We start from the raw sequence: 18,819 nt of genomic DNA, 5'->3' as shown, positions 1-18,819 counted from the left end.
ATATTATTGATCCCAAGTTGGGAAATTATACAATCAGTATATAGCATTCACTATTGTGGGAACTGAAATAATAATGATGGTGATAATGATTATCAAGGTTTAAGGTTCATTTTTAGGCCTCTGAATTTTTTCCAAGTATTGTGTTGTTTCTTCTTTATTAATTTGATGTGGAAGAGATAGTTTATCGTTATAATCATTTTTAATGTTCTACTTCTACATCTGAGAGCATTTAAAACCACTTCTTGTTTCATCTTTACTTAATTTTCATCTTATCACATCCTTTATGAATTATTTAAAACAACCAATAATCATCTCGTTTCCTTATTTCTTTACTCAAGACCATTTATCACAAGCGAAACCGAACATCAGGATCAATTTCTTTTTTCTCTAAAACAATACTTTTGATTACTCAGCATGAAAGACATATATCTCTAGTTTTTAAAACTGTGTTTATTTAATTTGTACCTGAATTACAACTGGATATGTAAGAAGTTAATGAGAATACAGTGTAAATTAAGAACAGTAAAGGTTGTAAGTGAATGTATACAGCATAAATTCAGAATGTAAATAGCAATGTGTAAATAAATATGTTCAAAATACATGCCTGTGTCTAATCTTATATTTCATAATAATCAAATACTATAATGATTTTGAATGTTAGGCTATTTATTATTAAAAAAAAAATAAAAAAAAAAAAAACGGCAGAAAGATGTGAATTAATTAAATATAGTGATGAATATGTCGCCAAGGACTGATCATTTTATCAGTATCTTAATAAAATCTTTGATTATTTTTATGGTGCATCACACTGAACAAACACCTCACTCTGGTACTTCTTTGGATTCTCGCTCCATTATCATTAATTAATGCCTTTTAAAACTAAAATAAAAAATAATATCAGTTTCATTTTTGGATATAATGTACTCTCATATATTTAGAAAAGTGTGGTATGCTAAATATTTGCACTTTCCTTGAGGAACGGCGCTTTTTGGCCTTTTTTCCAAACCTTGAATGACTGCTGTATATTTTTCCTCACTCCGTTACTTTGTCAGTGATGATAAATTCGTGTTTTTATTAAATATTTGGTTGGTATTCCTTAATAGCATTTTAAAGTACTTAACTTAGATTTACAATTTGAGCTATTATGGTTGCTGCTAAATTTATTTTTAAAAACAGATACGGAATGATTAGTATTGCTGTTCAATGCTTTCTCACTCCGTTAGTCACTTGGCCAGGCCCAAATGATGTAGACTGGTGTGAAAATGTTTTTGTGACTGATGGTAAACTCAGTGACACATTCAGATTTTACTGTCAGCTCAGAACATGAGCAGATCCAGATCCCTGACCTGACCCCTGTATCACGAAGCAGGTTCAACTGAGCCAGGGTCTGTTTTGGTTTCCTGTCTTGACAAAACCGAACAATTGGCATCACATGCAACATGAAAGTGATTTGTCAAACCAGGAACTTAAAAGCAAAAAACAAACTAAAATCAACATAGGAAGGAAAGAGATGACAAAAGAATAAGTAAACCACCTTATGTAAATATGTATACAGCCAATAGAATTTTATGACTAGTATTTTCTTGTTTGTTTTTTTCCACTATCTTTATGCATGCATGTTTTCTTGCCTTAATCAGTGAATTTTCCATTATGGGATCAGTAAAGTTTTATCTAATCTTATCTTCAGCCAGATGATAGCTCACTAACTTTGATACAGGACCCTGTTCAGATCCAGGTCCAGATCCAGATCCAGACCGAGATCCTAGACCTGGACTGACAGATTCTGTGTCATATTTATTTAATATCTGTACTTTTTCTTATGTTAAAATTCTGTAGCTTTAGTTTATTTGTTTACAGTTCAAAGGTCAAACATCCACCTTCAGTCCTGAGCAGCACTTCCTGACTGGAAACACACACACTCCAATACACGCACACACACACACACACACACATGCGCGTGCACACTAACAGACACACACACAGCTCCACGCGGACACACTCCCCTCCCCCCGCTCCTCGTTTCCTCTGCAGGACAAAGCGGCCACGCTGCTGATGGTCACGGACTAAGACTGAAAACACACTGAAAACACATTATGAACACACGCACACAATCCAGACTACATCTAGACCACATCTGGACCAAGTCTGACCCGGGTCTGATCCGGTTTAAAATCTCAGTATAAAGAAAAAAACAGTCTCAGAGTGCGTTTCCCGTTTTTTTTTTTCTCTTTTTTTCACAGATCCGTCTGAGGCTCCGGTAAAAGTCCTGAAACCTGGTATGATCTGATCTAGGACACATATTCCATGTCACACATATAGCTGATCCCCCGTCAGTGTTGATCAATGCTGATCGATAGCCGATAACCAGCATTTAAAAACATCTGCAGAGTAACGGAAACACAGCTGAGAGGAAACAAAGCGGAACAAGAGACTCAGATCCGGAACAGACTCAAACTGAGCAGAAAACTGTCTGATCACAGATAAGTTATCGATAATGAACTGATCAGGGTTCGGATAGATTCGCTTGGACCGGCACCGGAGTGTTTGATGTGTTGGACTCACCTTCAGGTTTATTTCCTTCATCCTGTCTTGTCTCCTGGTCTCCAACAACCGGGACATAGATCACATCAAACTACACAGAATCCAACATACGTGTAGTTCATAGAATCCTATTTTTATAAATAAAAACCTCCTGTTTCTATCTGATCAGGATCCCGGAGCTGGTTCTAGTCCCGGTGTAGTCCGTGCGCCGTTCACTCTAATGGGCGGGGCTTGCCTCTGACTGACAGCTCCCATCTGTACTTCTGACCAATCCCAGCCCTGTACCACTCGGCTCATCCCGGCGGCGCTCGGCTGTGTCCGCCCGCCCCGCGCCGTCTGTCGGGGAGCGCTGGGTTTGGACACCGGAAAGGGAGGTGGGCGGGGATAGTCTCTATGACAACGTGTCAAGCGATCACGTGACTTGTACCGGTTACTCAGAGAGCGGCGGGAGATCACGTGGGCGGATGACACCGATGATTTGGAAGGTATCGATTAACTCCGCCCTCCCGCGGCACGAGAAGGTGAAAACGAGCGAACAGAGTGACGTGGAACCCTGGCAGAGAATCCGCCTCTTCGGTGTGCGCCGGTTCAGAACCAGAGAAAGGTGGCAACACAAAAGACCAGACTGATCACCAATTATCAATTATAGTCAATGATGTATGACGTTAAGAACTGGTTAAAAACAGAAAAACAAAGACATTCTATTATGATCAATGAAATCAATAAAAGAGAAATGAAATGTTAGCATTATTTGTATTATCTAGAGTCAAATTAAAGCTGAAAACAGCAATGAGTAAATTATCATTGTCTGTTTTACCCTGAAAAACAATAAAACATATGACGTTGCACCTCCACTGTCTTTTTTTTCTTTCTCAATGCTTTTCAGATACTCAGAGACTGAAGACGTGATGAAATGCTTCTGGGGTCATTTTGTCTCATTCTTCATGAAAAAAGTGTCAATGTGTGCAACTGTACGGGGTCTTTGTCATTGCATTTGTGTTTCAAGATGCTCCACAGACTGTTTATTGGGGCCAAGTGAAGACTGGATGAGAACACCAGCATCCACATCCTCTTCTTCCTCATCCAGGCTTCTGTAAAGTGTGCACTATGTGGTATTACACTGTCTTACTGAAACATGCATGGACATCCCTGGAAAGTTGATGTCATGAAGGCAGCATATGTTGCTCCACTCCAATTTCTGAGAATTTTTCAGCACTAACGATGCATCAATGAAAAGACAATGACCTTTGACCTCAGACCATGACAGACCCTTGCTTCTGGACTTGTTACTGCTGACAGGTTGAATGATTCCTTTTAGTTTGCACTGAGTGATGGTCCATCCCAGATGCCTCAGAGCCCAGAGAAGTCCATGATGCCTCTGGACACAGAATAAGGATTCTTTGGATCCAATACAGACAGTATTTGTGTCTGTAACTCTATATTTTAGTGCTTGACAATGGTTCTCCATAGTGATTCTGCCCTGTGTGGGTCTGGGTGCTTCTATGGGTTCATTTTGGTATCTGGCAGTTTGGCAGCATTTTAGATCCAATAATAAAGAGAAATGTAGACATATTTCCCCCCAGGATGTACCTAATGATGGCCTCAGATAAATGCAAAAAAAATTATACTCTTTCTCTGAGCCATCCCAAAATTAATACATTTTTTATAAATTTTGGGGCCAAAAATAGGACCAAATTAGGACATGAAAAACTACCTAAGTGTCAGTGCATTTTATCTTGAGAACATAGCTTGAAATGGTCTTATATAGCGCTATAAATAAAGACGCTGTGTTAAATTTGATGATCCTAGTGGCTTTTCTAATCCAGACATGTGGGTATTTCATGTATCTCAGTCTCATTCCAAGTTTTGTGTGTAACCCGTTGTGTCCACTGGTGTTACATGCAGAACCTGCCCATCTAAACACATATAAATCGTGAGTGGTTTTGCAACAGCAGTCATTTTTGTGAAACACTCTGCCTTGCATAATTAGTTTGATTCCCAAAATGTACCTGTGAGAGAATACAAAGATTTTTTTTTTTTTTAAATAGCAGCGCATAATTTTCGTGTCCTTTTTACCGTGTTACAAGCGGATTTTTGTATAAAAAAATAATATGAAGAAATATAAAAATATGTTTTATTTGAAAAACAGTTTCTCTTTTATCTCAGTAAATATTTATTTTTAAAATAGATCCCAAGTGCTTCCAAATTTGCTTCATAACATTAATCTACATCTGGTTTGAATTTTTAGCCACATGTCCTGTTTTTAGGGACCAGTTTATAGAAGCACCCATCTATCTCCTATAGACAGTTCTTGATACGGTGTTGTTACAGTTACTAGATATCTCTGTAATCAGCTTAGTCCTTTTACACACTGAAATACAGCACATTTAGATCAGTGGTTCTCGAACTTTTTACAGTGGCGTACCCCCTGAAATACACTTTTCTTCTGAAAAAAATTAGGTAAAATTTGCTTCTGTGTCAAAGATGCCTGTTGATATTTTTAAAAACTTTGTAAACAAACAGCATATATTTAACTGTTACACACATATATATATATATATATATATATATATATATATATATATATATGTATATATATATATGTATGTGTGTGTGTGTGTGTGTGTGTATATATATATATATATGTGTATGTATGTATATATGTATGTATGTATGTATGTATGTATGTATGTATATATATATATATATATATATATATATATATATATATATATATATATATAAAACAAATTATTTTTAAATAACTTTTGTGTGCAAAATATAAACTGAAAAGTGCCCTCTTTCATTGAAAAGAAAAATAAATAAATTGGTCATCAATTAATAAATGAATTAATAAATGAACCTTTCATCAACAAAAAATAATTACTTTGCAACTCAAATAAACTCCTTTTGAATAATATAAAATATAAATGTTCTTAAAATGTTACCAAAGTTTAAACAAAATAATTCACAATCAAACAATTATATGAATGCATTTATTGCGTTTTATATTTCAGCATTAATTCTCATGATTTATTTTGTATTCAGTACATGATAACTTATTTCATGTTTTTTGTTTTGTTTTTGTTTTTTATTTAAAGATTAGTTTTTATTAACTGAAGCCGTTATAGAATATTTATGTTGTTTAGCAAACATCTACAGTTCGTTATAGTGAGATAAGTTGCATTTTACAGGAGGAACATACATAAATGTATAAACTTACAGATTCACACAGGGATGAACATCAGAAGAAAAAAGAAGAAACAATATTTAATGTATTTTTTTTTTTTATTTCAGGTACTCCCTGGGCTTCTTCCAAGTACCCCTGGGGATACCCCACTTTGAGAACCCCTGATTTAGATGGTGTGAATATTGAAATTTTTTTTAAAGATTCAGTGGTGGCTGCAACATCCAAATCCCTTCATATCTTTTATTGACAAATTTTGTTTTTAAACATTTCAATCATTTTCCATCACAGCTGTCCTTGGCTTATTTTTGCTCTAAACAAACTCAACCTGTCCCATAACTACAATCATCTGTTTCAAATCACATTGTTATTTCATTACTTTAACTCAATATCCATGTATTGCTCCTGTTCCTAATTTTAACTTGAGTGTGCTGCACCCTGAATGTTACGAATGGATGAATATTTACAAATCAAATGTCATGTTCATATTGTCTACAAATACAAGTCAAATGACATAGTAATATCACTGCTTTGTGTTTTAATTAGATTTTTCCAACTTGTTCCATCTATTTCTTATTTGGGGTGTTCTGTACTTCATTTTTAATATTGGATCTTTCTCCCTGTTTTCACTTCAGTGTGTTATTCTTTGTGTTCTGTTGTCTTCTTGAATAAGTGGCTGTAAGTTGGGCTGTATATGCTATGTGTTTCTGCGTTGTTCATTTCTTGTGTACTCAGCCTCAGCCTCCTGGTACTGACCGGCACCACTCCGTTCCCATGACAACCAGCCCATCACATAAACAGAGAGGGAGGTGAAGTTATTTCGCAGCTGAAGAGTGTCTGAATTTAAGCCACTACTTTTACTTTTTTATTTTCTGTAGGTTTATTCCTCTACACTTTTACACTTCAGAGTAAATATTGCACTGTTTACTCATGTCTCAGGACAAATATGTGATGATTTTGTTAAATACGACACATTGGTATAGAATAAAAACCAGTTCAAATGAGCTCAGTCAGTGGTAAAATGACAAAAATCCTTCCGATTTGAAAGTAAAATATTGCCATTTTACTTCTCAGTGACTGCTCTCAGCCAATCAGAGGTTAGTATTCACACTCACCTTCCTATGAGCAGCCATGTTGACAAGGAACACATCCAGTCTCATCCTCGGTTTGTCCATCGTCCTTACTGAATGAACAGAACTGATCAGTGCAGACAGATTTCAGATTATTGATCCGACAATGAGGCAAACCAACGGTGATGATGAAGACTGAGGAGGATGAGGAGAGGTCGGAGGTTGATCACAGGCTGATGAGTGTGTGTCTGAGTGTGTGTTTGTGTATCAGCATGAGGAGAGGAGAACCAGTGTCGGATCATTGTCAGTCTTTAAAGTCAATCTAAATCAATTTTAGGATTAAAGTTAGGATTAAGTTAGTGTTAGAGAATTTTACAATATGAATGAGAGTCTTCACAGAGATGCACGGACATCGCTGTCTGTCTGTTTTTGTGTGTTTGTATGGCGTAAGTGTTAGTGTGTGTTGTGTTTTCTGGCTCAGTGTCAGATTCTGCAGCTGCTCATCGACACAAAGACGTCCACTGTTTCTCTAAAAGCTCCATGACTTCATCTGCTCTCACTCAGTTATAACACATTTAAATTATTACCTGTCATTTAATGTATCATAATAAACCAACCTCGCTTTCATACAGTTAAAAAGTGCTAAACAGACAAAAGAAAAATTGTGATGAAAACTATTGCTTAAATGTTCAGTGTGTGATGTTTGGTACCATCTAGTGATGAAGCGACAAGTTTTTCCTCCAATGCAGTGGAAACTTAAAACATAAAGCCATTGTTTGAGTTTTTAGACCAGGTTTACCAAATCCAGAAACCCAGAAGAAGCGTTGAAGGAAGGGTCCAAGTCTCCATCTGATGAACAAACCATTCGTAACATGATTAAATACGAGCAACTAAAATGATCCCAGTATCAGATTGAACACAGACTTGATGAGTTTCAGCTTCTACAAAAACACATAAAGTTCCTGTACCAGATAAACTGGTATTAAAAAAGAAACATAAACCATCATAATAAACATTCACATAAGTCAAAAATGATAATTATCAGGATAAATATCAAAGCTGTCTTTAAAAGTTTTAAAGCAAATTTTTGGTTCTGGCTCAAAACTGAAGAAACATGATTATTTGTAGTTTCAATATTTCTAAGAGATGGAAACAACTAAAAGACCCAACTAGACATAAAACCAGACACAACAGGATGAAAATGATGTGGAAAACAGACAAACAACAAACAACAATGTAAAAGATAACAGGATGAAAACAAATGACCTACACCCTGTTTAGACATAAACAACTCATCACATGGAACCAAAAACATGATTCTGAGCTAATCCTAAACTAATAAAAACATAATAATAAACACTATATTGCATTTCTACAGTTACATCCTCCTAAATGTGATACCAAATGGTTGAATTTTGAGAAATATGATCAAAAACTTTATCCGCTACATCATATTTTTACTTATTAAATTATTCCTCAGATTAGACCAGACTTAAGTGTTTACTTTTTTCATGTGATTCTTATTTAAAACACACATCATCATGTTCTCTGTGAAATTCAGCTACAGATCAAACATAAAACTATACTGCCACCTAATGGACATATAAAGAATTACTGGTTTAACAAAGTCATACCTTTAAAAACCTTCACAACCACATTCAGAGATAAATAATAAAACAACAATAGTAACAATCATAATGTCTAAATGAAAACATCTCATATGTGATATAAATTACATTAAAACACAAAAGGCTCAAATAGTTTCCTCAATTTTTAGTATACGAGTAACACTGACCTAATGTTGAGTTTGATGTTTTACTTGTTGAAGTTCAATAAGTTTTTAATCATAGTCTCACACTTTTAATCTCTTGAAAACACTAATATTGTTCACAAAGATATCAATATGAAATAGAAAAGGGACTAAAATGAAATAAAATGCCTACACACAGCCTAAACAAAATAAAGTCCCTATTTGGATTTAACCATACAAACAGGTAAAGGCCTTCTACTGGAAAATTATTGCAGTGATTAATATGTGTGAGCTGCAACTAGTTTTCTAACTCTAAATGATGCTGTGAGAAGTTTCTCATTTCTTTAACAAGTATTTGTTTGACAGAGAGCATGAAAATTGGACTGTTTTTAAATGGAAAAGGGTCATGTGGTCTGTGAGTCCAGATTGACCTTGGTCCAGAGTAATGGGCACATCAAGGGTGAAAAGAGAGTTAGATGATTATGTTTGAATGCATTATTATTATTATTTTTATTCTATTGATTTATTTGGTATTAGTTTATTGTTTTTATTTTTATTGTTTTTAATTGTACAAGCTGTTTTATGTTTTTAATCTATTTTTGTATTTTATTCTTTTATTTTGGTTTTTATTTATTCTTCTGTACAGTGCTTTGGTCCACTGTTGTTGTTTTAAAGTGCATTACAAAAAAAGCAGAGAGAGAGCTTAATTGTTAATCTTCCCTCTGTAAGTTGCTTTGGAAAAAAGTGTCTGCCAAATGAATTACTGTAAATGTAATGGTTAGTAGTGATTACCCATCATGCCTAGTGCCTATAGGACGTGCCTGTGTGGGGCAGTAATGTGAACCGGGGTTACTTCACTTGGTCAGGTCTATGTTCAGCAATGTTACGTGTGCGTAAAATGAGTTCAGGCCTGAATATACTGAATGAGCAGGACTGAACATCACTGGGTTTTTCACAATTGAGACAAATATATTCTAAGATGGCATTACCAGGGTTCATCAGGGTAGCCTGGCTAGTGAGAGAATGGTTCTGGGAGCATGAGATATCATTTCCTCTCATGAATTGCCCACAGCAGAGTCCAGACCTGAACCCCAGTGAGAGTCTTTGGAATGTCCAGAAGGATTTTTTACACTGGTCTGACTCCCATCATAAAAACAAGATCTAGGTGAAAAATTACTGCAACTATTGGTTGAAATAAACGTTGAGACATTTATTTTAACGTTACAATGAGTGATCTTGATTACATTTTGATTAATGTAATGTACTTAATATTTTAGCTCATGAAGTTATACTGGTACTTTATCTAAAGCAGTTACAAAATGTGGCAAATACAGTAAAATAAAACCAAAGAGTTTCCATCTTAAAAATAATAAAAAATGGAGGAAAATCTATAAATAAGATTGAATAAAATGACAGTACATCCAGTTAAACTGTGGTTTTCTCTCAGTTCTGTAGGAATAGGAAAGGATGACTTTTAATATTATTTGTCTAAAAACTAAATTTTACATATTTTTGTCTGACATTACACTACATTAAGTAAGTTGGTTAAAGAAACAATTCAGATGAAGTAAGATGAACCTTAGCTTCTTTTAGAAAAACATCTGACATAATATCTTTCAACCTTCAGCAGAGGTTCTTTTTCTTCACCACCAGGTTCTAGTAAAAGAAGTTCAAATCTGCAGATATTTACAGCCGGTGTAAATACATGTAGAAGCCCTGACATGTAGTTAATAACCCATACCATGATCTTTAACTGAACAAAACCATCAAAACAAGATCTTGGTGAAAAATTAATGCAACTATTGGTTGAAATAAACGTTGTGACATTTATTTTAACGTTACAATGAGTGATCTTGATTACATTTTGATTAATGTAATGTAATTAATGTTTTAGTTCATAATTCTATTTCTTAATGTTATTCACTGTTAATAATGATCTTCTTGCTCTTTGTTGCAGTAACACTAAATTTCACCGGTGCAACACTAAAAAAAAATAAAGGTTAAAGTTAAATTTAAGAGTAAGATTAGACTAAAAAAGATTGTCTTATCTTTATTGTAGTCTTCAATAAAGATAAGACAATCGTTTTAGTCTAATCTTATGCTTAATGCTACAATTTGTAGTATTACAGTATTTTTTTGATGTTGAACTTCTTTTTCAATGGATTCCATGAAGTGACAATGATTGAAATCTATTCTGAACTTTTATCCATAAAAATACCTTTTGTTCGGTAAACCGTGTCCTGTCCCTTTAATTTACCTGACCACACCTGAACCTGGACCTGGACCCGAGCCGTACTTCCTGTTCACAGTCTGACAACAACACACGAAGAAGAAGAAACACGAGAAGAAAAAGAACAACAACAATAACAATAACAACAAGACTGATCACTGGTGTCGGATTAACAGGTGAGTCTCTAATCTGGACTAAACTCAGGTCGGGTTCAAATCTGATCCGGATCTGATTCTGGATCAAACTGTGGATCAGTGTGAGCTGACCCGGGCCCCTTGGTTCTGGTTGTGGATCAGGCCCTTCCTGCGACTCGGTTCTGATCTGTACATGGCGGCTCTGGGTCTGAACTGGTCCTAAACTCCCACCTTGGCTCAGACTTCAAATCTGTTTAACCTGTTGGACATTTAATTAATATTTACGTAAAATCTGACGCCGCCATTTTACAGCTTGGATGACGTCACGCCGTAGCTTTCGGTACGTAAAAAAAAGAGAGTGGTGTTTATCTCAACCGCAAAATCATTCAAAGATTTAATATTGAGAAAAATAACTGTGTTTTTGTGAATTTGAAATTGAATCTTTAGAACATTTATTTTTTGACTGCCCATACACCAGGACATTTTGGACAGCATTTCAAGACTGGACATCTGAGAAGGACACTCAATCAACTAAACTGGAATATAAAGACATTAAATTCGGAGTTATAATGCAAAAAAAAAAGAGAGAAATTATATATAAATATAACACTTAGGTTATTATGGCCAAACAATTTATACACAGATGTAGATTTGTGAAGCCCCCCCCCCCCCCCCCCCCCCCCACACACACACACACACACACACACACACACAGACACACACTGTTCTTAATTTACATGAATGAAATAACAAACGTCAAAAAGACACTGAGACATGTGAAAGCCAAACAAGCCTTGATTGTTTATGAAAATTTGAATGTATTGATTTCTGATTAGACCTCTGACTTTATTTTGATATTTATTTTATTTTTTATGATGTTCTTTACTAATACTGTTCAGATAAGTTTGATATTGTTGCTCAGTCTGGAAAAAAAAAGTGTTTTTCTATGGAATTCGATTGAATGTATAACCAGATTTTGATTAATAAAGTAAAAAAAACCAAAAAAAAACCCTGCAAAATCATACAATAAAATCAGTGTAATTGTAATGGTTTACAATGTTTCACTCATTCTGTAAATAAATTTTAATAAACGGCAAGGGCATCAAAATTGTCAGTTTTAGGTATTTTTAAATGTCGTTTCCTCTCAGATCACTTGAATTACAATATGCTAGAACAGAACAGAATTGCCTTTATTGTCATTTGACAGTACAAAGTACATCAAACGAAACTGAGTTCGCTTCAAAGTAATTATGGACTTTTTGTATGGTCACAGTGAAAATGACGAAGCACTGCAGCTTTAAATCTGCACACATCGTTGAACGAAAAATAAATCATATGCACCTGTGTATGAATATGAATGAAGACAGGGTTTTCTGATCGTCTGTTATTTTATTTAAAAATAAGATATTTCCTTCTACCCCTTGAGCTGGTCGAATCAAAGTGAATTCAGTGTTTTACTAATTATGACCTGTAATAGTGGGCCTTTCATGAATCAATATTATGTAATGCTAGTACAGATCAGGATAAGCAGCCAGAAAGATGAAAACAATTCCTATTAACTTTATCTAGTACTAGTCAACTATCTTGCAAAGTTAACTATACCATTTTCTCCAATATGTTTGAATATTTAAATACATTTAATTTCCACAAGTTCAAGCAGGGTCTGATGATCTGGTAAACAGTGACAAGTGCACTCACTGGCTGTAACTCTGGTTCTCTGAGGAGTTTACATGCACCAAACACTGGAAGAAAATAATATCATAGAGGACAGGGATATGTTATTCTTGTGGTATGAGCTATGACAGAATTAACTGAATATATTTGACACATAATAGAAAATGATTGGAACTAAATACAACAATAAATAATAGTTTTAAGTTAAAGTCAGTTACAAATTAAAAAAAAAAAAAATCTGTTCGGGCATGCAGTTTGTATCATTATCTTTCATTATCCAACTTTAATTTAGAGCGTTTAGATTCAGAAAATGGCAGCTAGTCTAAATTGTGAGTTACATTTTATTTATACTGGTACTTTATCTAAAGCAGTTACAAAATGTGGCAAATACAGTAAAATTAAAACAAAGTTTCCATGTTAAAAATAATGAAAAACAGAGGAAAACCTATAAATAAGATGACAGTACAACCAGTCAAACTGTGGTTTTCTCTCAGTTCTGTAGGAATAGAAAATGATGACTTTTAATATTATTTGTCTAAAAATGACATTTTTACATATTTTTGTCTGACACTATACTACATTAAGTAAATTGGTCAAAGAAACAATTCAGATGAAGTAAGATGAACCTCACTTTTAGAAAAACATCTGACAAAATATCTTTCAGACTTCAGCAGAGGTTGTTTTTCTTAACCACCAGGTTCTAGTAAAAGAAGTTAAAATCTGCAGATATTTACAGCAGGTGTTGTATATTGTGCATTTACAGCAGATGTAAAAACATGTAGAAGCCCCGACATGTAGTTAATAACCCATACCATGATCTTTAACTAAACAAAACCAGAGTGTGAAAACTGAAAATAATTGAAACACAAAGAAAAAAGTCAACTCGTCCCACAGAACCTGAAGCCCATGTGAATGGCCTGAATCACATCTATTCACTGTCTGAGTCTTTGTTCTATTGGTGAGTCATGTTACATATTACATTACACAGTTTTTTGGGGGGCTCTGTGTTGTTGTAAAGAACTGAAAACTGCAAATAGACACTGTATGAAACAAAATGAGGCCAAAAGAGTAAAAATTGCAATAAAACTAATTTAGAAAATATCTTATTAATAAATTGGTATGTGTTTAAAAACCAAAATACACCTGCATTTGATTGTAGAGACAAAATCCGTTTCATAAACACATCACATTTAAGATGACTCACAAAAACTATAAATAACGTATGTTTTATTTAGTTTACTTTTAAGGTGTTCAACACAGATTCAACATCAGATTTAATACCAGGTCTTACAACCAGTTCAACAGTAGGTTCAACATTGGTCCAACACCTGGTCCAATACTGGCTGCACTGGCCAATGTAACCCCTGGTTCAACAACAGCTTCAACACTGGTTTTAACACTAGGTTCAACATTGGGTTCAACATCCATTTCAACAGTGGGTCCAATACCTGGTTCAACATCACTATACACACCTGATTCAACACTCAATTCAATAGCTGGAGGCAAATACACAAGACAGAGTATCATATCTGACCAGTGCCATCACTTCAACATATAAACTGTGCCAAGTTTTGTATAAAAATATTGAATGTTGTGCTATGGAAACACAATTTCATGATTTTCTTGAAATTTTCAGGAAATGTTGATACTGGCACAAGGAAGAAAATATTAAATTTTGGTGGTGATCGGGAGGGGGGGTTGGGGGGGGGTGTGTGTGTGTCTGCACTCTCTGAGTGCTTTTTTGTTATAAGAAGGTATATTTGTCCATTGGTCATTTCTGTGCATGCGTGGTAACACATTTGTTAAAGATGTCTTCAGTTGATACCCTTCACATCGTCTTTGCCTTGTTGCATCTTATTATCATCCTCATTTGCGCATCACTGAACTGATTTTCTTGTTTGTTTCTTGTTTATTTTCAGTTTATGCACTGTCAAGATGGGTGACAGTGGCATCACAAATATAAGTCCCACTGAGGACTTGGAGGAGGTGAAGACTGCCATGAAAGAAGACAGACAGGCAGGTGGACAGACAGGTGGAAAGACAGGTAAAGGTGATAGGATGAGTATGATGTCGGATGTTTCTCTACGTGAAGCGGCGAGTTTCACAGAGAGCGAACTGATGTCAGATGGGGGAGGAGGGGGCGGGGCAGGTGAAGGAGGGGAGACAGAACATAGCAAAGCCTACCAGCTGAAAGAGGAGGAGTCAGAGCCTGGAGAGAACGAGCTGCCAGAGAAAGCGGCTCAGGTCTTCAGCCCTGCCGTGACTGTCCTCCATTCACCTGCTTCACCCAGAGACAGCGAGGCATTCTGGGAAATGGAGTCAGAGAAGAGTCCCTTCCTGGGTCACCAAGAAGTCCGGCATGACTACAACCAACATGGCTACATGCATGACTGGTCTGAGGACACGCCCCCTGCTAGAGGTAAATACACCTGTTTCCTCCTCACGGTTCGTTAAAGACAAAGCAGAAGCTGATGTGTTCATTTACCCGAACGTAAATATCAGGAAGAATTAGAGGATGTCTGAACAAGGATTACAAAGACAATAGCAACAATAGAGAGAAAAAGTTGTACAATTTGTTTGTATGAGTAGATAAGTAGAAGTTTGAAGTTGACATTACAGTGAAATCTATAGAGTTGCAGATGTTTTTTGAAAAAAGAAAATTTTTTTGTTTACAGACATGCTCCTCTGTAATTCCTTGAATATTTTTTTAAAGTCTTACAATAATAAAGTTCATCATTATTTTCTTAATCCATCAGTGGTTTTCCCTCTAAACGTTGATCAGTGAAGTTTTTCAGTTTACTGATACAAAGAAAAATAATCATATTTATGGTAAAATAAGAGAATTTAGACATAAAAAAAATCCTCAGACCTATTCATTATAGATTTATAAAACAGTGATCAGTTGTTATAAGCTTTAGTCAATATCTAACAAGAGCTTAAGAAAAGACTAAACAGAGTATTGGTAAATTATACATATTTACACCTGAAACTTTAGTAAGTTAAGTTCTGAAAGTCCAACAGTGGCTGAAATGACAGACTGATGCTTCCAAATAGGTTCAAGAAGCATTTGTCTATTTATTCATTTTGTTTTCCCTTTCTATTAATTTACTGAAAAAGGGAAACTATAACTTTAAACTGATGCCAGTTCTGTTGTATTTTTGCAAGTGCAATACCACTGCCAGCCACTAGATGCTGGTCTACAAAGCCTGTAGACCTGATAAGTAAAGTGGGGGGTCTCTAACATATCATTCTCTGTCAGGTGGGCAGTGCTGTGCCAGTAGGGATGTCTTGAAGCTGGGCGTGTCACTGATGATGTCAGCACTCTTCTTCCCCTTCCTGGTTTGGGGCGGTTTCGTCTTTCTACCATTTGACGCTCCTCTACTGGACGGCGCCCCCCTCAGGCTGGTTTACACACTGCGCTGCTCCATCTTCGCTGCAGCACCCATCCTACTGGGTCAGTACCACATAGGAAGAACCAGGACGACGTGGTTTCTTATCAGTTTTTAAGGTTATAATGCCTTGTCTGTGTGTCAGGTTGGCTGGTTCTGGGCATCACTCGGCTTCGGTCTGGTTTCATTCGGCCACTATTTGATGATGAGGGGAAGGAGGCGGAGGTTCAGGAAGTTGCTGTGCACCGCCGCTATGTCTCGGAGTCCGTCTCCCTGTTCCTCATCTACTTCCTGCAACTGGTTGTCATGGCAATGTACCTGAGCCAGGAGCAGCTGAAGCTGATTCCACTGCTGACCATTGTCTTCGCCTTCGGACGGTGAATAGTTTACTCAGAAATGAGTGCTGACGTTGGCAATGTGGCTAATTTTTTAAAACAAACAAAAAAACATGATGAATAAGCTTATTGTTAAGTGTCACATCACATACTGATTCTGTAAGCTTTCCTCTTCTAAATGTGCATTGTTTTTGTGTTGTTTCTTCATTCCAGGTTGGTGTACTGGGTGGCTGCGGCCTTTGGCAGCAGTATTCGTGGTTTCGGATTTGGTCTCTCCTTTTTGCCAAGTCTCGTCATGATGGTAGCTAACGTGTACTTCATCTTCACCGTGGAGTCGTCCAGCTCCATCTTCAGCCTCCAGTCTCCACCTGAGCAGGCACTGACTCCACCCCCTGGCAGACAGAGGTTCTGGGGATGATGGGATCAATACTTCTGATCAGCTTTTTAAAATCTGATCTTTTTTTTTTATGTTTTTTTTAATGAAGTTTGTAAATAATTTTTAGATACTCCATAAGAAGTACCATGTAAAAATGTGTAATTTTTGTTTTTTTTATTCACATTTTGGATCAAACTATGCATGTAATTGTTAAAGGTGGTTTATTTTTGATGTACTTCCTGTTTTTCTTTTTGTAAACATTTATTTTTGATGTACTTCCTGTTTCTTTTTGTAAACATTTATCAAAGTTCATTTGTTTCAGTAATTCATACAAAAGATCATGTAAAATGTGCATCTACAGGGTGGGGAAGCAAAATTTACAATGAACATTTAGTTGTTTTTTCTCAGCAGGCACTACGTCAGTTGTTTTGAAACCAAATATATATTGATGTCATAATCATACCTAACACTATTATCCATACCTTTTCAGAAACTTTTGCCCATATGAGTAATCAGGAAAGCAAACGTCAAAAAATGTGTGATTTGCTGAATGCACTCGTCACACCAAAGGAGATTTCAAAAATAGTTGGAGTGTCCATAAAGACTGTTTATAATGGAAAGAAGAGAATGACTATGAGCAAAACTACTACGAGAAAGTCTGGAAGATACTATTAAAGAAGAATGGGAGAAGTTGTCACCCGAATATTTGAGGAACACTTGCGCAAGTTTCAGGAAGCGTGTGAAGGCAGTTATTGAGAAAGAAGGAGGACACATAGAATAAAAACATTTTCTATTATGTAAATTTTCTTGTGGCAAATAAATTCTCATGACTTTCAATAAACTAATTGGTCATACACTGTCTTTCAATCCCTGCCTCAAAATATTGTAAATTTTGCTTCCCCACCCTGTATACTTCATGCGCCTTACAAATTAAAGTTATCTGAAACATGACAGAATGTTGAAATTTGTAAATTAGAAGTAGAGTTGTGACCTTTTATCCTGATACTTGATACACAATAGTAGAGCTTAAAGTTGTGTGCATGTAGTTTGCAGATTGGCCCCTTTAGACCTGGTATTATGTACAAAGGTCTTAGATGAAAATTAGGTTTGTTGGTTTAGTTCTAATGACCACACAAATGCATTTCTCAGTCTGTATGAAGTTGCAATCTGGATATATGGGAAGTATGTACAGCAGAGAAAACAAAGCTTTCAGGGAAAAAAAACATATTCAAGAAACCACAGTGGTCGTATTTAGCATGGCTGTGGTTAAAGACATGTTAAGTGCATAACATGTCTTTAACCCTTTTGTTCAGACAATGAGATTTATTGCATAAATTTTATACCAAGTTTTATTCAACACCTGTCACATATTTGTAACTGTTTATGCTACTTCTTGTCATGTGGTCACAGGTCACACTAATTAGTGACTTTATCCATTACAACCCATTTAGTTCAGTTTTTTGTGTGTCTTTAAAGGCTGTGCACATACTCCCTGTATTTTCTTCTTGTATCTGAAGAAAATAGTGAGAAATAAATATGTAAATAAATAAAACAAATATGCTCATTTCAAACTTGCAAAAATAATGCTAAAGGTGACCTTGAACTTTTGCACATTATTGTATAAGTAAGGAACATTCATTGTATGTTTAAAGCTCTTTAAGATCATCCAGTGTTTTGAGTTTGAAGCTAAGTAACTATTTCGCACTGATCTGCTGATTAAAAGTGTATCACTATAAACTCAGAGAAACAGAAAACGTGCGAATGTTGCATATTCTGAGACAGACATTCACACGTTATTTTTTTTTCCATCAGCTAGATTTTACCAAAGAGATCTGAACTCAGATCAGCTAATCACTGTGTTTACTGTCTGATTCGTTGGTCACATGACCAGTTGAACCGGTTACACAACAATACATAGGAAGCTCAGCACCCGACCTTCAAAATAAAAACATATTTGTCATCTCATTGTTCTATCTATGAGAATCTGGATTAATCTGTGAAATTAATGTAACATCGACCACTAATCACAAGTTTACCTCGTCCAGGGATCTGTCTTATATAGGACGAGACTCTGAGGTTCAGCATCTGAGGAGACATAATCAATAGAGAGATGATGAGTCACCATAGCAACAG

The 18,819-nt window shown here is 35.7% G+C and overlaps 2 protein-coding genes across 3 annotated transcripts in view; one reads left to right on the top strand and one right to left on the bottom strand.

Annotated features, from left to right (window-relative positions):
• Positions 1–7,116, bottom strand: part of LOC115436201 (rho guanine nucleotide exchange factor 2-like) — a 39,973-nt gene extending 32,857 nt beyond the window's left edge. Inside the window, exon 1 of one of the 2 annotated variants that reach the window (XM_030158976.1) lies at positions 6,844–7,116. In XM_030158976.1, the coding sequence (XP_030014836.1) occupies positions 6,844–6,903 (60 nt within the window). In that variant the 5' untranslated portion in view covers positions 6,904–7,116. Of the gene's footprint in view, positions 1–2,562; positions 2,758–6,843 lie in introns of those variants that run through there. The other variant, XM_030158977.1, reaches the window with a different exon arrangement.
• A 3,704-nt stretch (positions 7,117–10,820) lies between these two features.
• Positions 10,821–17,163, top strand: LOC115436202 (transmembrane protein 79). Its single transcript, XM_030158978.1, has 5 exons — positions 10,821–10,954; positions 14,506–15,005; positions 15,846–16,040; positions 16,121–16,352; positions 16,524–17,163. Exons 2-5 carry the CDS (start codon positions 14,522–14,524, stop codon positions 16,726–16,728), a joined length of 1,116 nt encoding a protein of 371 aa, XP_030014838.1. The 5' UTR covers positions 10,821–10,954; positions 14,506–14,521; the 3' UTR covers positions 16,729–17,163.
• The last annotated feature ends 1,656 nt before the right edge of the window (positions 17,164–18,819 follow it).

This window comes from Sphaeramia orbicularis, chromosome 16, assembly GCF_902148855.1.
Source record: "Sphaeramia orbicularis chromosome 16, fSphaOr1.1, whole genome shotgun sequence".
In the NCBI taxonomy this organism is placed as follows: Eukaryota; Metazoa; Chordata; class Actinopteri; order Kurtiformes; family Apogonidae; genus Sphaeramia; species Sphaeramia orbicularis.
This window is presented reverse-complemented; position numbering and strand designations above follow the sequence as displayed.

What these genes read in the sequence shown, in the direction of transcription:
- LOC115436202 (XM_030158978.1), top strand. Translation starts at nt 14,522, where the DNA reads ATGGGTGACAGTGGCATCACAAATATAAGTCCCACTGAGGACTTGGAG. An exon ending in GGACACGCCCCCTGCTAGAG is followed by an intron (nt 15,006 to 15,845) that starts GTAAATACACCT and finishes ATTCTCTGTCAG; the next exon opens with GTGGGCAGTGCTGTGCCAGT. An exon ending in TGCAGCACCCATCCTACTGG is followed by an intron (nt 16,041 to 16,120) that starts GTCAGTACCACA and finishes TCTGTGTGTCAG; the next exon opens with GTTGGCTGGTTCTGGGCATC.